This window comes from Cebus imitator, unplaced genomic scaffold (assembly GCF_001604975.1).
Source record: "Cebus imitator isolate Cc_AM_T3 unplaced genomic scaffold, Cebus_imitator-1.0 Scaffold30, whole genome shotgun sequence".
In the NCBI taxonomy this organism is placed as follows: Eukaryota; Metazoa; Chordata; class Mammalia; order Primates; family Cebidae; genus Cebus; species Cebus imitator.
In genome coordinates, this window is record NW_016107345.1 from 3,594,252 (window position 1) to 3,622,170 (window position 27,919).

A 27,919-nucleotide genomic window follows, 5' to 3' on the forward strand; every position below is an offset into this window, starting at 1 on the left:
TATATATATATGGTGGAATACTACTCAGCTATAAAAAGCAATGAATTAATGGCATTTGCAGTGACCTGGAGGAGAATGGAGACTATGATTCTAAGTGAAGTAATGCAGGAATGAAAACCCAAACATTATGTTCTCATAAGTGGGAGCTAAGCTATGAGGATGCAAACACGTAAGAATGACACAGTGGACTTTGGGGCTCGGAGAGAAATGGTGGGAAGGGGGCAAGGGATAAGAGACTACAAATTGCGTGCCGTGTACACTGCTAAGGTGATGGGTGAACCAAAATCTCACAAATCACCACAAAAGGACTTACTCATGTAATTAAACACCACCTGTTCCCCAATAACCTCTGGAAATAAAAAATAATATAAAAAAATTAGCCGGGCATGGTGGCATGTGTCTGTTGTCCCAAATACTCAAAAGCCTGAGGCACGAGAATCGCTTGAACCTGAGAGGCAGAGGCTGGAGGGAGCTGAGATCTTTAGCCTGGGCAACAGAGCAAGACACCATCTCAAAAACAAGCAAAATGACTAATGTTTCTACTTTTGATATCAGCATAGTAATAAAAGAACAAACAGCTTATAAAATCATTCTCAAGTCTTTAATTAAAATCCATAGAGCATTTAACACGAACAGATGTTTAAATTCTTTCAGTGACTCTCATATTTTAAAATCCTTCACACAGCATCGTGAGGCTAACTTCATGCTAGAAATCTACAGGTAACTATATAACACCACAAAAATACATTGGGAGTCCATTCCAATGCAAGTTTACAACACTTTAATTGGCAGACAATGTAAAGATATTTAAAAACAAAAATTACAAAATGAGCACATAAAAGTCTTCCCTTTTGAATTTTTAATAAAATACTTCTCTGTATAAGATCTAATGAAAAATTCCAGTTACGTATAAAATAGTTATGTGAGAAATCAATTAAGAGATGCATCTCTATACGTATGAATTACACTTTTGTTTAAATGAACAAAATGTTGAACACTTTGATGACACAGGACACCATCTATTACTCATATTAAAATAGATGAAAATACTCAAAGAAGCAGTTGGATACAGGCAAAAGAAAATATGATACTTGAGGCTGAAATTAAAAAAAAATCCAAAAAACAAAACAACCTCCCCATTCTCCACCAAACCCTTATAAGAAAAGGAATGAGAGAACATTAAGCAAACTGTCGACCAAATTCTCATTCTTATTATTTAATGAGAAACAGCATGAGACTTTTGGCTTCAAATTACTAAAACAGCTACAAAACTTCCTCGGCCTGGACAACTGAACAGCATACCAACTACTGAAATAACCAAGAGCAATTGGTGTACTGCTGGAGGAAAAAACAAAAACAAACTTTTTACAGGTTTAACTTTGTAAAAACACGCATCTTTTGGAAACCATAGTCTCCTTCACAAATTGCACTTGAGATGGCTGAATGCATCGACTGAGCAAGGCATTATTATTGTTTCACTGACACACACACAAAAGCAGCTACAGACAGTTGACATTTTGGACTATTAAAACTATTTTATACATGTTTTTCTTCTCTAAGAAAAGGATCTATGATGTTTGTGAAACTTAACAGCCTGCCTGTCTGCTCTGCCATATTTCTGGAGACCTGATGCTGGTTTGGTACTGTTTCTGTGATGGAGAAGCTTGACGGAAATATGAAAAAAGTCAGTCCGAACGATACTAATTTCTTGAATTTTAAGCTTTTCTTGACTACGAAAGGAAGCTCCTGCAAAATCGATGGTTTCACTGGCAAAGCTTACAAAATGTACATAATGAGCACTACCAGTTTGAGTACTATGATTTTTCTCTAGAAAAATGATAAGTAAATTTCTATAATTGATTTTTAAAGATAGAGAAGGCCTTTCACAGCCTCTTCTCTACAATAAATTGTCTTTTACAGTAAAAACACAATTTGGAAGCAACATGGTACTAAGAAACAGAAAGCAGGCTCACAAGGCTGAGAAATTGTACAGTTGCTTTAAAAAAAGTGTTCTAAATAATGGGAAGAAGTGTGACAGAATTAACTTCAGTGGAGATCTGCACAGTTCTATTTCATATATAAGGTAAAAATTAACTACTATGAACGGTTACAACTAACAGAAAAAGAACCGATAAATAAAAAGTGAGTAAGAAAGACCCTACAGTTTACCTATTATCCTTGAGCTAGAAAGATATAGTACGGTCCAAAAATGCAGTGACTGGGTATGTCTTATTTAACTGTTTTCCTTCTTCCATCTGCCTCCCTCTCTCTGCCTCCTCTCATTAAAACAAATAATCCAGGTTAGTTTGGAAGTACCAATCTCAAATGAAAGCAGAAACCTGATCATAGAAAAGAAACAATGAAAAACTTGCATCAACAGTTCTTCATCCTTCCCACCAATTGGGGGAAAAAAACCCTTCAATCTTTATTAGTTACCCCTTTGAAAAGCAAGAATCTTAAATTGAAACCAAGGTCCAGTAGAGGTGACTAATTTTTTTGTGCAACTGAGTCTTAGATGTTTAAGACTTTAGTCTATATAATGTTTAAATCAATTAATACATCAGTCAAATTCTAACACTGAGGCAATTATTAGGTAATGCAGGAAAATGTGAAAAGAAACGGGACTGGAAGGAGCAATCTTTAAAATTAAGTTGCCCAAAAAAGAAAAAAACTTATTGATCAGAAATATTTAGAAATAATGTTTCAGTTAAGAGAGGAAAGCTTAAATAGATTTAAGTACTCTAGTTATGTGGAAACACAGGAATTTGGGGAATTTGTCCTGTGCCCTACAGTCTAAGTCCTCAGAAGATTTAAGCTGAAAGAGCATATTTTTAAACTTTGGAGGTGGTCTTAGTCCACCCTATCTCAAAGAGAAAATTTTAAGTTTCTTGAAGTCCAACTGCTTTTCAGATATACTCTAGGGTCCAGGCATATCAACGGATCCAGCTTCCTCAAGATCATGATGGGGCAGAAATGGCCTCTGCCTCTTACATCCTCCATATGGAGGGCACATCTCCCATTGACCTTCGGCCCACACTTGGAATAGGTCTACAAGGGGAAAAAAATACAGAATGCCCAACCGCTATCCAGCCATTAGGGAGCTCTGTCGTATCTTAACCTCTTTTCAGTTCTGATCTTTAGAATAATAATGTTAAAAAAAAAAAAGTAAAAAAAATAAAACTTTTTTTTTTTTTTTTAAGACAGAGTCTCGCTCTGCTGCCCAGGCTCTGAGTACAGTGGTGCAATCTCAGCTCACCGCAACCTCTGCCTCCCGGGCTCACGTGACTCTTCTGCCTCAGCCTCCCCAGTAGCTGGGATTACAGGTGCCTGCCACCACACCTGGCTAATTTTTGTATTTTCAGTAGAGATGGGCCTTCGCCATGTTGGCCAGGCTTGTATGGATGGAACTCCTGACCTCAAGTGATCTGCCGGCCTTGGCCTCCCAAAGTGCTGGGATTACAGGTGAGAGCCACTGCGCCTGACCGGAAAATAAAACTCTTTTACTGCCTATCTGTATAGAAATGTCAGCTTGCTGTGCTCAAATACTGGGTAAGTATCCTTATGGGTTTAGTGGCACGATGTTTACTAAAATTTCCCTTTGAAGTTTTCAGAAGATGGCAGGTGCTGCTTCTTCTATGTTGTAGAACAGATGTGGGCTGCATGCTATTTATATAACTGTCACACAGGAATAATGAATGAATCAATTTCTCATTGATGGAGTTTGTACAGTTGAGGTGAAACATTACACACTTTCAAAGTAGGAACAGGTTAATATAACATTACAATTTAACTTTTCTTTGTATTACCATGATAGGTGTTTCCTTTAAAAACAGAGTTAATGAGGCAATAACGATAAACACTGAGGACTGCTTGAGCCTCATTATGCAAGATCCCACTACAGATAAACAAGAAAATGTTGGGAACTAATATTATCTGAACATCTGAATTTTATGTAAATAACAGAAAATAAAATCATGGAAACTCATACGACTGATAAATGACAGATAATGAATATTTCTCTCTTATACTGAAGGCACTGCTAATATACAAATAACCTACTAACATTTAAACTCTGAAATCAGCAGTTAGTGAAAGGAGTCCATTTAGTTTAATACCAGCATTTTAAAAAGCAAGTAAGACTACTTTGAGTCATGGCAGAGTTTTCAATGAGCTAAATGAAAATCAGATAGAACAACAAGCTGCTCCATATAAAGATTGTGGTTCCTACTTTTAAAAAAGTATGCTATAACTTACTTCCTTAAAAATATAGGCATATCACAAAAACTAAAGAATAAATATATAATATATATATATCAAAACATAGGCCCTGCTGAGAAATCTTCATAAATTCTAAAATAATTTCAACAGTTACAGCATGAACCACACATTCACATATGACATGCAAAGAGAGAATCCTAGCATCATTGAACAGTTTAGCATAAAGCTAAAAATACAGAATTAGAATGAAATAGGCAGTAAATAATGTATATCACAAACTGATGACTGTGTCTCCTATATCGCAGCACACCTTGGAACTTAAAGAACAATTAGAATTTCTTCAACCCCAAGAAGCACTACGTATCGACCAACTATGAAGCTCTCATAAAATGTCAAGTAAGCAAATAAAAAGCTATACAAAATAATATAATTTATTTTAATTAACTTGACTAATATTTCATATTTTATTAGAAGATTAATTTGTAATCATTGTACCCTGTAGATTTTGAAACAATTTTATTAGAAATTACTAATGCTGGTTCTTGAATAATCTAAAAAATTGTACTTACTCAAATTCAGAATGCTATTTATAGTTCTAAGCAGTTATATGAAATATTCTGATTAGTATTCTAAAGTTGCTTTGGTACAAAATTTAGAATAAAGCAAAACTGGCAGCACCACAACAAATGTGATCCTTTCACAGCAGGTCTAAAGGACCATCAGAGACAACGAAGCGTAAGTTAAAATACACATAAATAAGAGCCATTCTCCTGACAATTGTCTTACATAATTAAAAAGAGAAATAAAATCTGCATTCAGTAAGTTATACTGGAGGCCCAAATTTCATGCTCCGTGTAATTATTCCTCAATGATAGTGTAAAAAATGCTTATTATTGCTAACTGATGCCTAATTCATAGTTCAGGATGCTTTAATGGTGAGGCCAATGATTAGAGTGGTTCATTTTAATATTTAGTCCACTGATGCTATAATATTATTTTAATACAAGGTTTAATTTAGTCTTTTTTTTTTTTTTTTACAGATTTATTGAGGTATAATTGACGTACAACAAATTGTACATACTTAAAGTGCACAATTTGATACAGTCTTTTAAACAGCATGAAAAGTGCCTAATAACTTAAAAATGAAAAAATTTCGATTTACACATATTATTTTAAAATAGTACACTCTAATTTTTATGAGATACAGATATGGATTTGTAAAAAGGTAGATGGAAAGAGAAAAAATTAACCTAATTCCAAAAGCCAAATTTATTCAGAAGGTTTAGAAACACCAAAATTGACAGCCAGTTTTCTTGATTTTCTTCTTGAAGAAGAGCTTGGTGTTGGCTTATGGTGAGATACACTACGGCCTTGAGAGGCAGTTTCAACTTGAAAAGAAGATGCAGGTTGAGCAATCTGAGAGGGCTTTAAAGAAGCTGATGAGCTCTCCTGTGGACTTACTTTGACAGTATTGGAAGAACCTGGCTGGCTAGTCTGAACAGGAGTGGCTTGAGAACACTGGGCCTCCTTATTCTCAAAGTTCTTTTTGTTTGCAACCCTTTTTTTAGTAACCTGTTAGGAATAAAAGCATCAATAATAAAATGCAGGCAAAAAAATAGCTAGTGTTGGAAATTACCATAAACCATGCATGCTGTTAGTATTTGTCAATCACAGCTGATCTGTGATTTCCACTTATAATTTCCAAGGAAGACTTCAGTAATTCAAAGAACTTAGTTACAATAAAAATATTTAAAATTCTTGGGCTGGGCACAGTGTGCTCACAGCTGTAATCCTAGCACTTTGGGAGGCTGAGGCAGGTAGATTGCTTGAGATCAGTTCGAGACCTGCCTGGGCAACATGGCAAAACCCCATCTCTGCAAAAAAATTACAAAATCTAGAACAGGCATGGTGGCACATGCCTGTAGTGTCAGGTACTTGGGAGTCTAAGGTGGGAGGATCACTTGAGCCCAGGAGGTTGAGGCTGCAGGGATCTGAGATTGTACATGCGCTACACTCCAGCCAGGGATACAGAGTGAGATCCTGTCTCCAAAAAATTAATTAATTAATAAAATAAAAAAAAATAAAAACCAAATAAATACAATTCCCCATAGGTTAAATATTTTAAAAATACTTGTGATTTTATTTATATTCCTGATTTTAATCAATCTGTATTAGAATGGCATATTATTCCTTGGTACAATTATCATTTATTAGAACACAAAATCAGAGAGTAAGGACAGGTCAGACTTGTCAACCATTGCCTTCTTACTACCCATACTAGTACTGAACTTCCAGTTGGCACTAAGTCAACTGAATAAAAAAATGTTTATCAATAGTCTTTTGGCATTAAACAAGTAATTCTCTTTAAAATATTATTTTTTTTTTCTCACCTGCAGAGGTATAAACTGATTGTGCACACCTCCTGGCATTCCCCCAGCCACAGGCATGGTCCCAGAATATAAAGTATGATGGAACGGCTTCCCAGGAACTGGCACTGGTGGTCCCCATGGCACTGAGCCAAAGAGATGAGATGATGAAGGCATTATATTAGCTGTAGAAAAATCAAGAAAAAATTTTCTTTTAGTGAAATCATATCATCAAAGCTCTGAAATTTGAGACCTCCTTCTGCTAGCCTTTTTTGGGCTTTTTTTTCCCCCTTTGACAAAAGGCCTACACTTAACTTATAATTACTCTTCCTTACAACATTCAACCTGAGGATCCCTTCCTAGGACCATGCGGACTATCTACAGAAATGAATTTATCATCACACTGGCCTGCAAAGGAGAGTAATACTAGTAATACCACATGCTGATACAAATTTTAGGAATATTTGCAGTGACATTTCTAAAAATAATAAAAGGGTCAATTCAAGAAACTGTCCCTTGGGAGAGAAAAGCTTGGGCACAAAGAGAGAAATCTTAAGGATCTCACCTGCCCCCAATGCTAAGTTGCTTCCATAGTGATCCCAGCCTACAAAAAACCCAAAAAAACTCAAGTCCTGAAATCTTATCACTTTCATATGACAGGCAGAATCTTTCTTTTCTCTATTTTAATATTTGTAAGTCAACGAATTTTTTCATTAACATTGTGTTTCTTATTAAAAATGTATTCCACCAATGGGTTCTAAACCTAATTTGTATATCTGAGTCACTTGAGATTATGAAATCCAGATTCCTGGGCAGGGCCTCAGGCCTAGTAAGCCAGACTCTGAGGGGCCCTGGAGTTTGTATTAAGCTCCAGAGGTGATTCTTATGCAGACAGCCTGTACCAGTGCAGCATTTGAAAACTACTACATTAAACAGTGACAATCAAGACACCAGCACACTGCCACTGAAGAAGGTATGTACTATGTTCAAATCTTTGTATCGAGATAAAAAAGCAGCCAGACCTGTACCATACTATACCTTAATTAAAATTCAGCTACTTAACACATTTTTGGATCAGGAGAGAAGAATCATATTTCAGTGTTATGAAATATAGATACATAAATTCTAAGAGGAGGAAAACTTTTAATATGAAAAACACTAATAAGATTCAGAAAATTAGGCCAGGTGCACTCATGCCTGTAATCCCGGCACTTTGGGATGCCAGGCATGGTGTGTGCCTGTGGTCCCAGTGACTCGGGAGGCTCATGTGCAAGGATCGCTTGAACCTGGGAGGCAGAGGTTGCAGTGAGCCAAGATTGTGTCACTGCACTCTAACTTGGGTGACAGAGTCAGGCCTTGTCTCAAAAAAGAAAAGAAAGGTAGAAAATTAGGTCTTGAAACTATCTACAAGCAACTTTGGTGGGAGTCACAATGCTAAGAAGGTTCATTTAAAAGATGCTATGCTAATCTTATAATGGCCAACTCTGTAATTTCCCCAAGAAATCATTGTTATAAATATGAAATACATATTCCTCAACTGGGGCACTTTATATCATAAAAATTGTTTTATACCATAAAATAGAAACATACAAAATAACTTTAAAATATTAATCTAATGCTTAAGATGTTCTCTGCTGATTAACCTTCAAATCTCTTGGCATTTATATTTTAACTGGAATATTTGGAGAACACCTTTATAGGACCAAAAGCATTCCAATTATAACCTTATAATTATTTGTAGATATGAATAAACTAATTGTCATGAAAAGTTTAAAATAGCAGTAATAAATGGGGATAACAATCATTCCTTTTAAAAATATATTACCATAAGACAAATTCTTTTTTAGAGAAGTTTGTGTGCAAATTTTTAGGTACGCTACACGTACTAATTAGTTAAAATTAATCTATACATAGCTATTGTATTCATTCTTGAATGTGAAGCAGCAGCAGTCAAATTAGACTTTACAAGTTATGGTGATACTACTATGCTGAGCTATATAAAAGCATCAGATTCATTATGTTGTGAAAACTTTATGACTAAAACATTGTTGGGCGGGCCCAGTGGCTCATGCCTATAATCCCGGCACTTTGGGAGGCCAAGGCCGGCAGATCACTTGAGTCCAGGAGTTTGGGACCAGCCAGAACAACATGGTGAAAACCCTGTCTCTACAAAAAGATATAAAAATTAGCCAGGTGTGATGGCATGTGCTGTAGTCCCATCCACTTGGGAGGGAGAGGCAGGAAGATCAACTGAGCCCAAGGAGGTCAAGGCTATAGTAAGCCCTGATCATGCCACTGCACTCCAGCCTGGGCGACAGAGTAAGACTCTGTCTCAAAAAAAAAAAAAAAAAAAAAAATTTAAGTCTGTCGTGGTGTTGTCCGTTTTTTTTTTGTTTTTTTTTTTGTTTGAGACAGGGTCTTACTCCGTTACCTAGGATGGAGTGCAGTGGCACAATCTTGGCTTACTGCGGCCTCTGCCTCACAGGCTCAACTGATCTTCCTGCCTCAGTCTCCCGAGTAGCTGAACTACAGGTACCTGCACCATGCTTAATTTTTTCTCTTTTTTGTACTGACAAAATATAGAGTTGAACTCATGGCTCTAGTGATCCTCCCATGTAAACCTCTCAAAGTGCTAGGAATACAGGCATGAGCCACAACACACAGCTGTTTGTTTTCAAAGCCCATGCTTTTGTTACTGTACTGCACTGGGATTCCTTTGACTGTATGAACAATGTTTTGTTTTGGTTTGGTTTAGGTTTTTGGGGCTTTTCTTGAGACAGGCCTTTCAAAGTGCTGGGATTACAGACGTGAGCCATAACACCTGGCTCAGACTTGGATTTTGAATACCAGTTCTGCAGGCGTGAGCCACTATACCCAGCTCAGACTTGGATTTTGAATACCAGAATGCTAAATTACATTTTTAAAAAAATCAAAATACTACATATACATTGTATTAAAAAAGATTTTCTTTTTTTTTTTGAGACAGTCTAGCTCTGTCACCCAGGCTGGAGTATAGTGAGGTGATTGCGGCTCACTGCAACCTCAGCCTCCTGGATTCAAGCAATTCTCCTGCCTCAGCCTCCTGAGTAGCTGGGACTACAGGTATGTGCCACCATACCCACCCAGCTAATTTTCACATTTTCGTATTTTTAACAACAGAGATGGGGTTTTGCCATGTTGGTCAGGCTGGTCTCAAACTCCTGACCTTAAGTGGTCTGCCTGCTTTGGCCTCCCAAAGTGCTGGGATTACAGGTGTAAGCCACCGCACCTGGCATAAAAAAGATTTTCAACAGAAAACAGCAGACATCTGTTCTACTCCAGGTTTAACTGTTTTAGATATTTATTTCCACACACTGTTCAATAATTTGCTTATGTTACTTGTCAAAAATTTATTAACTTTAGGCATTTTTAGATCTACTGACTTCCTATTTAAATATATCAAAATTCAGTTTTTTTGCATTGCCCCTCACTATTTACCCTGTACCCCCAATGTAAGTATATTACATCATTTGTTTAAATATACAAGCAGTGTTATCCATTTGTGATATGTGGCTATGTAAATATTATCAGTGCAGAGTCAAACTGGGTAATCTGATTATGTTTCTTTTCTTTTCTTTTCTTTTTTTTGAGATGGAGTCTCGCTCCGTTGCTCAGGCTGAGGTGCAGTGGTGTTATCTCGGCTCACTGCAACTTCCACCTCCCACGTTCAAGCAATTCTCCTGCCTCAACCTCCCGAGTAGCTGGGATTACAGGTGTGCATCACCATGCCTGGCTAATTTTTTTGTATTTTTAGTAGACAAGGGGTTTCACCATGTTGGCCAGGCTGGTCTCAAACTCCTGACCTCGTGATCTGCCCGCCTCAGCCTCCCAAACTGCTGGGATTACAGGTGTGAGCCACTGTGCCCAGCCAATGTTTCTTTTCTTGTAAAACCTTTTGTTTTTACTTGAGTTAGTAATTAATTATCTTTTTTTTTTTTAGAGAAAGGTCTCATTCTGTCACCCAGGCTGGGGTGCAGTGGCACAATCACAGCTCACTGCAGCCTTGACCTCCCAGGCTTAAGTGATCCTCCTGCCTCAGCCTCCCAAGTAGCTGGGACTACAGTTGCATGCCACCGTGCTTGGCTACTTTTGTATTTTTTGTAGACATGCGGTTTTAACATTTTGCCCAGGCTGTTTCACCATGTTGCCTACTCTAATAATTATTTTTTAAAAGTTTAGTCCTGCTCTTATCAATTCTACTACTCTTATCAATTCAAACTACTGCTCTGTTTTGTTGGAGCATATAATTCAGTAAGTTCTTAAGAAAGGGTAAGCAAGGCATGATGGCTCATGCTTGTAATCTTGGCATTTTCGTTTTTTTTTTTTTTGAGACAGAGTTTCGCTCTTGTTACCCAGGCTGGAGTGCAATGGCGCGATCTTGGCTCACCGCAACCTCCGCCTCCCGGGTTCAGGCAATTCTCCTGCCTCAGCCTCCTGAGTAGCCGGGATTACAGGCACGTGCTACCATGCCCAGCTAATGTTTTGTAGTTTTAGTAGAGACGGGGTTTCACCATGTTGACCAGGATGGTCTCGATCTCTTGACCTCGTGATCCACCCGCCTCGGCCTCCCAAAGTGCTGGGATTACAGGCTTGAGCCACCGCGCCCGGCCCAATCTTGGCATTTTCGAAGGCCGAAGTGGGAGGATTGCTTGAGCCCAGGACTTTGGCTTGGACAACATAGTGAGACGTTGTCACTTCAAAGGAAAAAAAAAAAAGGTGCATAAGAAATAAATTTGCTGCATAGGAATCAAATTATTTTCTGTGTGCAAAAAAAATAAAAAAAAAAAAGAAATTTGCATATCTGAAAATGTCTTTATTTCTCCTTTGTACTAGATTCACAGTCTGGCAGAGAATACCTCAAAAAACCCTGAGGCAGAATGAGTTTCATCCTAATACAGTGAAATTTGGATGAAACTCATTCTGCCTCAGGGTTTTGAGGTATTCAATGCTTTCTGGCTTCTAGGCACTGTTCAATAGTGCAGTACCATTCTAATTCTTGACCTTTTATATGTACTGTATTTCTTCTCTTCTCTGAATGTCTTAGGACCATCTTTTTATCATTAGTATTCAGAATCTGAAGATAAGCTGTGTCTTTATTCACTGTGCTTAACATTTTGTGGCTCTTTTAGTTTAGAGATGCACAGTTTTGTTTTAGCAAACTTTTTTTCTTTTTGACCCTTAATCTCCTTTCCCTAATCACGGATCTCTTTTTCTGGAACTCCAATAAGGTGGGAGCTGGATCTGTGCCCTAAATCTGTGTTCTTTTTTTTACAGCTTTTATCTTCTTTGGCTTTACTAGAACTTTATCTACTAAATTTTAAAATCTTACTTGTTCTCTAATTATTCTTTTTTCATTGAATCTTGTTCTTATTTTTTGGTTGCAATACTGTTTTATTTCACTAAAGATATTAATTATAGCTGTCTTTGCAGTTTTCTTATTTCCTACATTATCTCTGTTTCCAGGTCCTTTTCATTTCTTATTTTAACTTTCTTTCATTTTACAGATTTTCCTTTTCACGGTCTAGTATTTATACATATTAAAGGGGGAGACATTACGGCTGTGATGAGAAGCAGTGTCTATGTGGGGAAGGAGAAGGGCTAGGCCACTAGATGATTTGAGGGCTTTACTCTAGGATGACTGGTTAGTGAGCTAGGCTTTTGGTTGGGACACTCTCTAAAACTTAGTAGGTCTTTTCCTTGGAGGTCAATAAATTTTTGATAAATTTATTTTATAAAAGAAACATCCAGCTGGGTGTGGCGGCTCACGTCTGTAATCCAAGTACTTTGGGGGCCAAGGCGGGTAAATCACCTGCGGTCGGGTGATCAGACCAGCCTGACCAACATGGTGAAACCCCGTCGTAAAAAAAAAAAAAAAAAAAAAAAAAAAAAAACCAAAAAAAAAAAAAAAAAAAAAAAAAAAAGAAAAGAAAAAGGAAACATTCTCCAATTTCCTATCTGGGGAGAGGGGTATGGCTGGCTACAATCTAAGAATAGGATGAGGAAAAGGGAACTTTTATTTAATCTCTGTATTTTCAGTCTCACATTTCATTCTCTACTCTGCTTGATATTCCCATACCTAGAGAGCATCCCCTAGAGAACACACTCCAATTTTTTGCTTGCAGAACACACCTCCAGTCTGGCTGTGTCACAGAGGGATAGAGGGGGTAGTCTCACTACTTCACACACAGACTTTCAACCAATCCCTCTCTTTTCAGTACATGCCTCATCATTAGTTTCTGATGCCTCCAAGTTCTGAACCAATCTGCTCATCATGCTCATTTGTAGTATCTTCTACAGGCACTTTAGCTTGCGGCTTTTAACTTTGCTCTGCTAAAATGGTTGCTTCTTCAGTTGTTTTTCTCAACACAAACTCTTTTCAAACCTCTAATCTGCTGATATTGCTCCTCTTTGTCCTCATATATTTACACTTTTAAAATCTTTTATTATTCAGTTTAATGAGAAGAGATAACTGCATGTGGTAAATTTAATCAGTATTATTAACCTTTCCGATGCTTATTGTGAGGATTAGATATTTAGAATTCCGGGAGTATTACCTGCAGTAGATGCAGAAAAGTGATTTTCTAAACTTAAATAAATTATTGGCTTTAAAACAATAATAAAGATATGGGGAAGCCAACTGCTATTAGAAAAAAGGCTGAGTGATTTAGAAAATCTCTGAACTTAAGATTTAGAATTATAAAATGTTAGTCTCTACAAGATTTTGGATATAGACTACTGTAAATAAGAAAATTCGTCCTGAATAAATTACATGATTTTTTTTTTTTTAACCTTTTGGTGTATAACATAAACCCAAATTCATCTGTTAGCAGCTACTGGAAAATAAGGGCCTGGCCACTCAAAGAACCTCTTCTTACTACTCTAGCCATACCAGAGGCTGGAGGAAGAGAATGGTATTTCTAGATGAATTTACAGGCTCTGGCTTTAGGCTTTCTCACAATTTCTTCTTACATTCCTAGATATTTAAGTATATTTTTTGATTTTTTAAAAGTGATGCTGCTTTTTAAAAGAGCTTAGTAAAAATATCAACTCAATGACAAATACTTATAAATGAAAAACATCTTACCAGTAGCTTGGGGAAAAACTGGAGGAATGGTTCCAGGTGGTACAGCAGAAGGATAATTTGCAAATACAGGTGAAGGCAAAGGGAAATTCATACCTAAGGAGCCCTGTGGAAGTATTTAAAAGTTATAAGACAACACAATGCAAACTTTCTATAGAGTCTAATAAAAAATTTAACAGAGAAGTCATGGACAGTTCTTACCAACTGTTGTAAAGCAAAAAGTGCAGCTTTCTCCTTGGCTTCATTTTCAGAGTGGCACTGTGGCCCATGTACCAGTAAGCCATTAGATAATTTTACTTGGCAAATGGTCATTGTCTAAAAAGAGAGCATATATATGTCTATGAAATTCTCTGTCTAGGAAGTTGACCTCCTCCAGAGCTTAGTCAAAACAAGTAAAATACTTTTAACAAGAATTTTGAAAAGCGCTTTCGGTTTAAGTTTTGAACTGCCAGGCAAAAATTTTAGAGTTGTTGCCTTATCTTTCAGCGTTTACAAAACAAAAAGCTTTCTAAAGCTGGCTGAAGGGTCAAGCAACTGAATGCAAATGAAAGTCAGCAAAATTTTTTTCTTTATAAAAGGGGTTGACAAACTATGGAGTTCTACCTCTTTTTGTAAATAAAGTTCTACTGGAACACAGCCCCAACTATTCTAATGATTGCTTTCACACTAACTGCAGAGTTTGGAAGTTGTGATAGAGACCACCTGGCCCACAAGGCCTAAAATGTTTACTACCTGACTCTTTACAGAAAAAATTTGCTGACTCATGTTTATACCATTTTTTACTTAAAGAAGTATTTTGGTAATATGCGTTAATTGCCAAAATATAAAAGATTCAGAAATTCTGATGTGTTTTCTACTCATATTTAAATTATAACTAATTATACTCTTTCTCTTTTATAAAAAAGCTTGTTTTGTTTTGGTTTACCTTAATTTTTGTTTTTAAATAGATTTAGGGGGTACAAATGTAGTTATGTGGATATACTACATACTGGTGAAGTGTGGACTTTAGTGTAACCATTGCCAATAGTATACATTGTAGCCATTTCTTTTTTTTTGAGACAGTCTTGCTCTGTTACCAGGTGCCAAGCTGGAGTGCAGTGGCGCAATCTCGGCTGACTGCAACCTCCACCTCCCGGGTTCAAGCAATGCTCCTGCCTCAGCTTGCCAAGTAGCTGGGACTACAGGCACGTGCCACCATGCCCAGCTAATTTTTGTATTTTTTTTTAAGTAGAGACGGGGTTTCACACTGTTGGCCAGGATGGTCTCGATCTCTTGCCCTTGTGATCTGCCTGCCTCGGCCTCCCAAAGTGCTGGGATTACAGGCGTGAGCCGCCATGCCCGGCCTCCCAACAGGTCATTTCTCATCCCTTATATCCCTCTCACCATCCCATCTTTTGGAATCTCTAATGTCTTTCATCCCACTCTCTATGTCCATGTTTAGCTCCTATTTATAAATGAGAACATGTGGTATCTGACTCTCTGTTTCTCAATTATTTCACTTAGGATAATGCTATTCAGTTCCATTAATGTTGCGGCAGGCCGGGCGCGGTGGCTCAAGCCTGTAATCCCAGCACTTTGAGAGACCGGGGCAGGTGGATCACGAGGTCAAGAGATCGAGACCATCCTGGTCAACATGGTGAAACCCCGTCTCTACTAAAAATACAAAAAATGAGCTGGGCATGGTGGTGCGTGCCTGTAATCCCAGCTACTCAGGAGGCTGAGGCAGGAGAATTGCCTGAACCCAGGAGGCGGAGGTTGCGGTGAGCCGAGATTGTGCCATTGCACTCCAGCCTGGGTAACAAGAGCGAAACTCCGTCTCAAAAAAAAAAAAAAGAAAAGTTGAACATTACCCAACAAAATATTCTGTCAGTCATTCATAAACTGAAATCTGGTGTATGAGATCTATGACATTATGGCACATATAAAAAAGTCATGAGACATTTTTGTTTTATAATAAATAAGGCAGTGGACAATTACTACTCATGAATAGCTTTTTTGAGATAAGTTATCAAGTCTGCCCTTTCTTTTTTTTTTTTTTTTTTAAAGATGGAGTCTGTCACCCAGGCTGAGTACAGTTGTGTGATCTCAGCTCACTACAACCTCCGCCTCTCGGGTTCAAGCGATTCTCCTGTCTCAGCCTTCTGGGTAGCTGGGATTACAGGTGTGCATCACCATGCCTGGCTAATTTTTGTATTTTTAGTAGAGACAGGGTTTTACCATGTTGGTCAGGCTGGTCTCGAACTCCTGACCTCGTGATCTGCCCATCTTGGTCTCCCAAAGTGCTGGGATTATAGGCGTGAGCCACCATGCCCAGCCTCTGCCTTCTGCTTAATGCCAGCAAAGATCACTTTTGTTCCAGGGATGTACTTCTTGGGATTCTACAAATACTCTATCAGGGTATCCTCTCCCCAGATAATGCCTTTGTTCTTATTGGCATCTGTGTAAGAGAATCCAATGGACTGACCTGTCTTCTGCCTGACAAGACCATGGAGATTAGGCTCAGTCTTGTGCCTGCCTCCCTTTTCCACAGTGTGGCACTGGGCACACTTCTGAACAAAAATCTTCTTGCCTTTCTCAACATCACCCATATTTAATTCTCTTTTTCGTTGCTAGTGCGACGAAGGTTCCCACTCAGGAGCTGGACTTCCCACTGTCTCAAAAGTGGGGATCTTTGTCTTGTTCCAGTTGTTAGGATGAATGCTTTCAATTTTTCCCCATTCAGTATGCTGTTGGCTGTGGATCTGTCATATACAGCTATTATTACTTTGAGGTATGTTCCTTTTATATCTAGTTTATTCAGGGTTAACATGAAGGGATGCTAAATTTTACCAAATCCTTTTTCTGCATCTATTGAGATGATCATAACGTTTTTGCTTTTAATTCTGTTTACATGGTGAATCACATTTACTGATTCACATATGTTAAACAATCCTTGCATCTCTTTAATAAAATTCACTTGATGACAGTGTATTATCTTTTTGTACTGCTGGATTTGGTTTGCTAGAGTTCTGATGAGAATTTTTGCATTTACATTCTTAAGCAATATTGGCCTGTAGTTTTCATCTGTTGTGTTCTTGACTGCTTTGGTATCAGGGTAATACTGGCTTTCCATAATTGAGGCTTTCCTCTTTCACTTTTGGGAACAGTTTCAGTAGAATTGGTACCAGTTTGTTGTATGTGTGGTAGTATTTGGTTGTGAATCCATCTGGTCCTGGGATTTCTTTTTGGTTGGGAAATCTTTTTTTATTACTGATTCAGTCTCAGTACTTGTCATTGGTCTGTTCAGGATGTCTACTGCTTCCTGGTTCAATCTTGAGAGACTGTATTTTTTTACCCAGGAATTTAACCATTTTCTGCAGACTTTCTAGTTTGCGGTTTAGAAAGTAGTTTCTAATGATCTAGATTTCTATGGTATAGTTGTAATGTCTCCTTTTTCATTTCTGATTGTGCTTATTTGAATCTTTTTTTCTTGGTTAATATAGTAGTGGTATCTCAATTTCCTTTATTTTTTCTTTTTCTTTTTGAGAGAGTCTTGCTCTGTTGCCCAGGCTGGAGTGCAATGGCACGATCTCAGCTCACTGCAACCTCCACTTCCCAGGTTCGAGATTGTCCTGTCTGAGCAGAGTAGCTGGGATTATAGACACACACTGCCGTGCCTAGCTAATGTTTTGTATTTTAGTAGAGATAGAGTTTCACCGTGTTGCCCAGGCTGGTCTTGAACTCTTGAGCTCAGGGAATCCACCCACCTCGGCCTCCCAAAGTGCCAGGATTATAGGCATGAGCCACCACGCCCAGCCTGCTTTATCTTTTCAAAAAACAAACTTTTTGTTTCCTTGATCCTCTTTATTTTTTTGGCTCAATTTTGTTTAGTTCTGATCTGATCATTGTTATTTCTTTTCTTCTGTTAGCTTTGCGCTGATTTATTTTTCTAGTTCCTTAAGGTGTGACTTTAGTTTAATTTGTGATCTGTCTTAAAAATAGTTTTTTAAAAATTCAATTCTTAGGCTGGGCACGGTGGCTCACGCCTTTAATCCCAGCACTTTGGGAGGCCGAGGCAGGGGGATCACAAGGTCAAGAGATCAAGACCAGCCTGGCCAACATAGTGAAACCCCGTCTCTACTAAAATATAAAACTTAGCTGGACGTGGTGGTGCGCATCTGTAGTCCCAGCTACTTGGGAGGCTGAGGCAGGAGAATTGCTTGAACCCGGGAGGTGGGGGTTGCAGTGAGCTGAGATCCCGCCACTGCACTCCAGCCTGGCGCCTGGTGACAGAGCAAGACTCTGTCTCAAAAAAAATAATTCAATTTTTTCAAAAGGCAGCAATTTTTATGTAATATTACTAATTTAATTCTGCATTCCATTTTTGTTCCCCAAATATTTGTAATTGTGGCAAAACACATAAAATTTACCATCTTAACCATTTTTAAGTGTAAGTTCAGTAGTATTAAATACATTCATATTGTTATACATCCAACATCACCATCCATCTCTATAACTCTTTTCATTATTTATTTTAGAGATAGGGTCTTGCTATGTTGCCCAGGCTGGACATGAACTCCTGAGTTCAAGTAATACTTCCACCTTCCTAGCTGGGACTACAGGTGCATGCCATCATGCACCACTCATAACCCCTTTCATCTTGTAAAACTGAAACTCATTTTCCCTTTTTCCCAGTCTATGGCAACCACTATTCTATTGTCTATCTCAGTGATTCTGAGTATTCTAAATACCTCATATACTTTTCCAGGAAGTATGGAAATGATCATACGGTTTTGTCCTTCATTTTGTTGATGTCATATGTCATATGTATTGACTGCATATATTAAAACATCCTTGCATACCTAGGATGAATCCCACTTGATCATAATGAAATATCTTTTTAATTCAATTCACAAATATTGTGTTGAGGGTTTTTACACCTACGTTCATCGGAGATATTGGCCTGTAGTTCTTATTTTTGTGGTGTCTTTCTTTGGTTTTGGTATCAGGGTAATACTGGCAAGTTTGGAAGTATTTTCTCTTCCTCAAGTTTTTGGAACAGTCTGAGTAGACTGTTATTAGCTGTTCTCTCAGTGTTTGGCAGAATTCAGTAATGAAAATATCAGGTCCTGGTCTACTTTGATGGGAGACTTTTTACTACTGCTTTCATCTTGTTAATGTTCTATTCAGGTTTTGGATTTCTTCATGGTTCAATCTTGGTATGTTTTATGTGTCTTGGAATTCATCCATTTCTTCTAAGTTTTCCAATTTACTGCATATAGTTGCTTATAATAGTCTATAAAAATATTTTGAATTTCTGTGATATCAGATGTAATGACTCCTTTTCATCTCTGATTTTATTTATATGGGTATTCCCTCTTTTACAGTTTGGCCGAAGGTTTGTTGATTTTATCTTTTCAAAAAAACAACTTTTTCTTTCATTCATCTTTTGTATTTTTAGTATCAATTCATTAATTTCTGCTCCAATCTTTATTATTTCTTTTCTTCTAATAATTTTGGGTTTGTTTCCTCTTGCTTTTCTAGTTTATTTTAAAAATTTGTATCAATTTTGTTACATGGATTTATTCCAGAGTGGTGAAGTCTGGGCTTTTCTTATATTCATCACTTGAGTTATATACATTATACCCAATTAAGTATTTTTTCACTATCTATGCTGCCCATCTCTCATCCTTCCAAGTCTCTAATGTCTATTATTTCACACTCTATGTCCATATGTACACATTATTTATCTCCCACTTATAAATTAGAACACGTGGTATCTGTTTCTGAGTTGTTTTAAGATAATGGCCTCAATTCCATCCATGATGCTGCAAAAGACATGATTTCATTCTTTTTAAATGGCTGAACAATATTCCATTATGTATATATATACCACATTTTCTTTATTCAATCATCTGTTATTTCTTTGAAGTTTCTGTACTTTTTTGATGTAGGGATTTATTGCTATCATCTTCCCTCCTAGTACTACTTTTGCTGTATCCCATAGGTTTTTGTACATTGTGTTCCATTTTCATTTGTTTCAAGAAGATTTAAAATTTCCTCTTAATTTTTTCATTTACCCAATGGCCATTCAGAAACATAATGTTTAAATTCCATTCATTTGTATAGTTTCCAAAGTTCCTCTTGTTACTGATTTCTAGTTTTATTCCATTATGGTCAGAAAAGATACTTGATCTACTTTTAATTTTTTGAATTTTGTGAGACTTATTTTGTCGCCCAACAGGTCTATCCTTGAGAATGTTCCATTTGTTGAGGAAAAAAATGTGTACTCTACAGCTATTGGATGAAATGTTCTATAGATAGCTATTAGGTGAAAGTTACTTTTAATAAACAATGGATTAGTAAACATATGTTTATTTTTAACACACACACACACACACATATATGTATGTATGTTTCAGAGATAAGGTCTTGCTCTGTTGCCCAGGCTGGAGTGCAATGGCATAAACATGGCTCACTGAAGTCTTGACCTCCTGGGCTCAAGCCATCCTCCTGCCTCAGCCTCGTGAACAGCTAGGACTACAGGCTCACAACACCACACGTGGCAAATTTTATTTTTATTTGTAGAGATGAGGTCTTGCTATGTTGCCAGGCTGGTCTTGAACTCCTAGCCTCAGGCTATCCTCCTGCCTTGACCTCCCAAAGTGCTAAGATTACAGGCATGACCCACACTACACCTGGCCAATTTTTTTTGTTTAAATTTCGAACACAGTAAATATGGATATAAGTAAACAAAAGTTCTTTGGGGTCCTCCAAAAAAAGTGTGGAGTTTTTGAAACCAAAAAGTTTGAAAGCTGCTACTGTAGACCAAGGTCTCTGGCTCTATTAGTCTGAAGAATCTGGGCAGGATACCTGCTGCCCAGTTCCTCCCTGTCAGCCTCTCTTAGGGTTTCTGTTACATATAAATATTAGAGCTAGAGTAAGAAACATAAATTTATACTACTCATAAAGTTAAGAAAAATAAGCCCCATTATATTTTTCTCAAAGATTTGCAACCAATTTATTAAAGCTTAATGTTAAAGAATTTATATAAATGGAACCATAGCATACTATACCTGTGGTGTCCTAAGAAAGGAGAAATCAGGTTGTGGCATTCCAACAAGGGAACAAATTCGAGAAAGTTCAGTTACTGGTGTGGATACAGGAGGGATCTGGCTGGGGGCGGGCCAACACACATTGTCCATCGACTGAACATTATGGTACTCATTAGCACTGTGAGGCTTGTTCACATAAGAGGCTATCAAAAAATAGAAAAGAGTCTATCTGTATTAATAAAATCCTATCTCAAATTATGCACTTATTGTAGGGTTTTATATAAAAGTGGGCAGGAAACTGCTAAAAAGTATAATAACAGAATTAGGATTCAGGTGCCTCTAGTTCCAATCCTGGACTCTAGCAGTACAACCTCCCATTCAAGTGACTGTCAGCTTACCTTCAGTGTCCCTCTGGCCACGCACCTTATAAATTTGGTTGAAAAGGTTGAGAAATTCAGTTAGCTGCTATAGAGACAACTGCATTAAAAAGATAAGTCTTCCATGAAGCACATATAAAGAACTATTTAGTAGTTCCTAAAATTATTGTGACTTCAGTAAAGATTGTTGGATGAGTATAATTGATTAATAATAAATTATTAAGATAAAGATTTAAAAACACGGTAAGTACCTAACTGTCAAAACCTTGAGCAGTTAATGACTACATGGTACTGTTACAGGTAAAATTTGAACAAACAAATGGCTTTCTTGTTTTGCAGAAGAAGAGAAAAATAAAACAACAAAAGAATGAATAAACAAATGGCTTTCTTGAGCTGAAGTACAATTAATCCTTAAGTTTTGAGTTTTGGCTTCAATCTCAATTCTTGCAATTCCACTTTACATTCTGAGACACATGGATGAATATTTTTGTTGCTCTGAAATCATATTTCGTAAAAGTTTTTTTGAAATTGTCTTCTGTTTTTATATGAAAGATAATTTTAAAATTGAGTGTTCACTTTCCTTATGATTAACAAACTCACTAACAGAACAAGAGCATACCTCATTGAAGAATTAATCCAAATTTTTTACTAATATAGATTAAAAAAGCAGTTAACTGTCTTACTCAAAGTCCCAGAGCCAGTTAGTTCTATAACAGGGCCTGGATTCTGAGCTAGTGACTCTAAGACTCTAAGGTCTATGAAGTCTTTTTTTTTTTTTTTTTTTTAACTATACTGAAATAAAGTAAAACTTACTTGTTTTTGACAATGGGACCATCTTTATCAAATTTTGTCTTAAAATTTATTTGGTTCTATTTCAGGAACATGTCTGTCACTATAATAAATAATCAGTTTCCTAATACATTTTGGAATTTTTAATTAATTATTCCACTATTCACTGGAATAAAAATGGGCCTAGGTTCTGCTTTTATTCCAGGTTTTTAAATTATTATTATTATTTTTTTAAGACAGAGTTTCACTCTTGTTGCTCAGGCTGGAGTGTGATGGCATGATCTTGGCTCACTGCAATCTCCACCTCTTGGGTTCAAGTGATTCTTCTGATTCGGCCTCCCAAGTAGCTGGGATTACAGGTACCTGCTACCACGCCCAGCTACTTTTTTATATTTTTAGTAGAGATGGGTTTTCACTATGTCGGCCAGGCTGGTCTCAAACTCCTGACCTCAGGCGATTCACCTGCCTTGGCCTCCCAAAGTGCTGGGATTACAGACGTGAGCCTCTGCACCCAGCCAATTCCAAATTTTGATCCTTGATACATTTAGAACTGCTTATTTCAAAAATGTTTTTTACTCCTCTGAGAAACTTCTGCCCATACCCACTTTTGTATCAGTCATTCTTCCTGGTTGCCTTTAGCAGATCATTACACAGACAAAATGCTGAAGTATAGAGGACACTCAGGGTAGCAACATATATGGTGGATATTTACTGAAATCCAGTTATGTACCAGATGTTATGTTATAGGCTTTACATGCTTAAGATTATGACCCGCTTTCCTATATCTAACTCCATTAATGATTTTTAATTGATTTTGTAGATTTTTCTATTTTTTACAATGGTCAAGTTATTTTAACATAATATTAATATCAATTACTGGCACCTACAATGTTTTGGAAATAGTGCTAATTCCTTTATATTTACACGTTATATAATTATCACAAGTCATTTGCAATGTATTATTCTCATTTTATACATAAGAAACAAGATTTTAGAAAAGTTAAATAACATATGTAAGTTACATGATCATTTTTTTTCCAGCAGCATTATTAGGCAGATACATGATCATTTTTAAATTACTGAGAAAAAAAGCTAGGATGTGCAAATTTTTTAAGGTTAGGATGTTTACATAATGAATATCTGTAACACTACAATTAAGTAATCACAAGAAGACATTTAGTGACTATAAATCTATTGGTTACATGGTTATGGTTATATTATTATTGTTCTTGTTGTTTTGAGACAGGGTCCGTCTCTGTTGCTCAGGTTGGAGTGCAGTGTCGTGATCTTTGCTCACTGCAACCTCTGCTTCCTGGGCTCAGGCAATCCTCCCACCTCAGCCTCCCCAGTAGCTGGGACTACAGGCGCATGCCACCATGGCCAGCTAACTTTTGTATTTTTTTATAGAGGCAGAAACTGCCTCAGTTTCCCAAAGTTCTGGGATTACAGGCATAAGCCACATCTGGCCAGTTATATCACTATATAACTGAAACAAGTATAAAAATTACAGTTTTGAGAAAAAAAGTAGTTTTAGGCCAGGTGTGTTGGCATATGCCTCTAATCCCAGCATTTTGGGAAGCTGAAGTGAGAGGATCATTTGAGGCCAGAAGTTTGAGACCAGCCTGGCCAACATGGCGAGACATCATCTCTAAAATTAAAAAAAAAAAAAGAAAAAAAAAGTAGTTTGTTTATCTTTAAAAGTACACGATAAAAAGAACCAAATGAATTGAATTTTAAAAATGATATTATTGGTAACAGTACTTAGTTTACTTACCTAACTTCTTATTTTGTTTAGGCTGAGAGGGTAATCCATATTCATCTCTTCTATTAGAGGAAACAGGGATTTCATGACCAATCTGTTTCATTTCATTCTTATGGTCCACAGTGTTAGAGCAATCAATTTTTAGAATTTCTTTAAGCATCCGTGTTCCCTTCTTTTTGAAAATGATTCACATGGAGATAGTGAGGGTGAAGAGAAGAAAGTCAACATTAGATCTATAGAACTTATTAATCTTTCTTAGTAAGAATTCCATTGTTAAAAATTAAGACACTAACATTCAGATAGAAACTGAAAAAAAAAAACAAACAAAACACTCACACTTCTGATATAGAAACAATACTTCTGCTTAACTTTTATCCCCAGTTGCCTAGTAGCAATGTTTGAAAAGTGGGAGAACTATGGTCTAAAGAGAAAAAGTATGGCTAAATTGCCCAGAGCAGCCTGGTTTTCCTCACAAGATGACAATAATGATGTAATATACCAGCCTCCATGAGGGAAAAGTGTTTGAACACTTGTATGGAATATATTTGCATGGTCAACAGTCGAGAAATTACCATAGTAAGAAAGTTCCTACAAAATACGAACCATAGCAAATGACTGTGGTGACAAATGCTCTTCACTTGGAGGTCCCACATGATGAGATGACTGTACTTCATTTTCTTTGGAGATATTCAAAGATGCTAAAAAGTTCTCAATTCCAGAGTTAGGCTAAAAGAATAAATATTTTGGGCATGAAGATGAAAGTATAATATAACACACAAAAAGCTGAGTTTTATATACAAAAATGGTCATTCTATTTTTACTCAATCATCTTCCCAGGTGTTAAAGTTTGGGAAGAGAATCTGAATAAATAGTCTTTTACATTATCAATAGCATTTGGATAACCAGTCACAACCTTTTGGGTTTCTGAGACTTCTGGACTTTCAGTTCTGTTCAATAGCTTAATATTACATTTGGGAGGACCTTCAAAAGTCTATTAAAAAGTAAGAATAGGCTTTTTGTGTAAATATATTTGTAGTTACTACATAATAGTGTTCTAAATAAATTGCCGCAAAACATTTTATGTGCTATTTTGCCTTTTATGTCATAAGAAAAGGGGGCCTATAAGCTTGGATGGGGAAAAATTACATCTTTATCTTCATTAACCTCTAAATGAGATTTAGCATTTCCTACAATTATGAATATAGGCAACAAACTACTTATATGATCTGTGTGTTTATATTCTCCCAAAATTCCTCTGTTAAAAGTCCTAACTTCTAATGGGATCACATTAGGAGGTGGGGCTTTTGGGAGGTAATTAAGTTTAGATGAGGTCTTCAGGGTGCAACACCCATGACGATATTAGTGTCCTTACATGAAGAGGAAGAGAATAGAGTTCTTTCTCTCCATTGTGTTAGAATATGAGAAGATGCATCATCTGCAAGCCAGAAAGGGAACCCCTACCAGACAAAGGCACTTTACCAGATTCTAACTGTATTTCAACATAACTGGTTTTCTTTTAAATCTTTTTAGCTTTAAAGACATTATTCTGCTACTGCCTTAATCTTGGACTTCCCAGACTTCAGAGATGTGAGAAATAAATGTTTATTGCTCAATGTACCCAGTCTATGGTATCTTTATTATACAGCTCAAATCAACTAAGAAAACCACAACAGTTGTGATTCTAATTGTGTATCAGTATAACTGGTTTTCTTTAAAATCGTACATATTTTATTTTAGCATTAAGAATACTATTCTGAGAATAATGCCTTCGACAAAAGTTTATGGGCTTCACCAAAGACATCTATTGCACAAAAAGTTTATCAATCCCTTTTCTAGAATAAGGGAAATTAAGAGTTTCAAAAGAAGAGGGCCTTAAAAGTCAAGTAATTATACTATTTGGTATCTAAATATTAATGGGTTCCATTTACTGAGAACCTGTTATATGCCAAATATTCAATGAAGACATCTTTTATAAATATAATATTACTATAAGAGATCAATCTTTAAAAAATGTATATTAAAATATGACAGGCATAAAGTACACATCTCATATACTTGTCAAATTTTTTAGATCAAAAATTTGTTATTATTTGATTATAAGATATATACATAATCCTTGTAAACAGCAGAGACTATATAAAGTAAAACATAAATAATCTCGGCTTCCCCCACACCAATCTAATTCCACAGAATTTAGCCTTTTAAGTTTGCTAATTTGTTCCATATACTTCAACTGTATACATAAATATATACTTCCATATAATATATATGTCTATTTGTGTGTGTGTATATATATATATTTATATATATATGACCATATATATTGAGAGCAACTACAAGTGATTATTACTACTGTCATTTTTTTTTTTTTTGAGACAGATTCTCACTCTGTTGCCCAGGTTGGAGTGCAGTGGCACAATCTTGGCTCCCTGCAACCTCTGCCTCCCAGGTTCAAGTGATTCTCCTGCCTCAGCCTCCCAAGCAGCTGGGACTACAGGCACGCGCCACCAAGCCTGGCTGATTTTTTCTGTGTTTTTAGTAGAGGCAGGGTTTCACCATGTTGGCCAGGATAGTCTTGTACTCCTGACCTCAAGTGATCCCTACCTCCGCCTCCCAAAGTGCTGGGATTAGAGGCATGAGCCACCATGCCCAGCCAGGTGATTAACATTTTAATCTCCATTTAAAGAAGAGAAAATAGAGGCTATGAGAGAAAAAGTGAATTGCCTAAGGCCACTCAACTATTAAATGGCAGAATCAGGATTTCAGGTGCTTCTAGGGACTTTAGGTGTACAACCTCCCATCCAAGTGACTGTCAGCTGAACTTCAGTGACCCTCTGGCCATACACCATAAACATTTGGTTGATAAGATTGACAAATTCAGTCTGATGCTACAGAGCAACCAATTGCATTAAAAAGTTGGTAACTAGAAATTTGATTTTAAGGAAGCTTACTTGCTTATTGGACATTTTCTGGGACCGACACTCAGCTTTAGGACTCTTACACTCTTCTTTAACTAGAGACAAGAAAACAGAAATTTTCATAAATGGAAGAGCTTGCCACACAATTAAAACTACCAGATATTTATGATAGCAAGGCACTGTGTTAAAAATTCAGAGAATTCCAAGACACGGTCTCTGAACTTAAGGAATTTATAATATAGATAAGAGGGAGAAGAGACACTTAGATAATAATAGAGAAAATAGAAAGGTGGCATCTGAACTGGGCCTTGAGGGATGGTAGGTTTCCAAAGGGCAGACTAAGAAGTTAAGTATTCCGGGAAAAGGAAATAGTGGAAAAAAAAGACATGGAAGCAGAAAGCAAGGAATGTGTTTATGAAACTCTAAATAGACAAGTTCCACTGGAAGTTAAGGAGTAAAATGGAGCTTAAGGGAACTAAGGAAGCAGGTTAGATCATAACCTGCAAGGTAATGAATACTATGGTAGTATTTTAAGTTGGTAGGCAATGTGCAACAAATCACAGAAAGGTTTTGAGCAGGTAGTAATCTGATGAGAACTGTGCTTTAGAATGATTAAAATATGACAATAGCCTATTGGCTAGAAAAAAGAATAGTACAAGACCAATTCAGGTAGCTATTTTTTTTTTTTTTTTTTTTTTTTGGGATGGAGTTTCGCTCTTGTTACCCCGGCTGGAGTGCAATGGCGCGATCTCGGCTCACCGCAACCTCCGCTTCCCGGGTTCAGGCAATTCTCCTGCCCCAGCCTCCTGAGTCGCTGGGATTACATGCACGTGCCACCATGCCCAGCTAATTTTTTGTATTTTTAGTAGAGACGGGGTTTCACCATTTTGACCAGGATGGTCTCGATCTCTTGACCTTGTGATCCACCCGCCTCGGCCTCCCAAAGTGCTGGGATTACAGGCTTGAGCCACCGTGCCCGGCCTCAGGTAGCTATTTTAACAGTTTTGTTTAAGGGGAAATTAGGGGATGGTAGGAGAAAAGAAAAGAATGAATCTGAAAAATTCTAGGATTTGGCAAATGACAGGATGTGAAGATGAAGATAGGAAGGGATGAATGTGAGAGATTATTTTCATAGGATTTAGCAAATGATAGAATATGAAGATGAAGAATACGAGGAGCATGAAGTAGATCTGAAGAAGCACAAAAAGTATAGTTTGTAATTACTGCATAATATTCTATTTTATTGGCTATACTGGATTACATGGATCTCCTATAACTTGTTTTTACCACTTTCTATCACTAGACTGTTCATTAAGCCACTCTGAAAAAGAAAAG

The 27,919-nt window shown here is 36.9% G+C and overlaps 1 protein-coding gene across 7 annotated transcripts in view; it reads right to left on the reverse strand.

Annotated features, from left to right (window-relative positions):
- Positions 1-582: 582 nt before the first annotated feature.
- Positions 583-27,919, reverse strand: part of XRN1 (5'-3' exoribonuclease 1) — a 126,331-nt gene continuing 98,994 nt past the window's right edge. For 2 of the 7 annotated variants that reach the window (XM_017523754.2, XM_017523762.2), the window contains 10 exons: positions 26,618-26,679; positions 24,547-24,657; positions 24,270-24,392; positions 23,679-23,838; positions 20,760-20,941; positions 13,906-14,019; positions 13,708-13,810; positions 7,150-7,188; positions 6,609-6,769; positions 583-5,790 (listed from right to left, as the gene is read on the reverse strand). In XM_017523754.2, coding sequence (XP_017379243.1) covers positions 5,488-5,790; positions 6,609-6,769; positions 7,150-7,188; positions 13,708-13,810; positions 13,906-14,019; positions 20,760-20,941; positions 23,679-23,838; positions 24,270-24,392; positions 24,547-24,657; positions 26,618-26,679 — 1,358 coding nt within the window. In that variant the 3' untranslated portion in view covers positions 583-5,487. The remainder of the gene's footprint in view (positions 5,791-6,608; positions 6,770-7,149; positions 7,189-13,707; positions 13,811-13,905; positions 14,020-20,759; positions 20,942-23,678; positions 23,839-24,269; positions 24,393-24,546; positions 24,658-26,617; positions 26,680-27,919) is intronic. The other 5 variants (XM_017523755.1, XM_017523759.1, XM_017523757.1 and 2 more) reach the window with 5 other exon arrangements.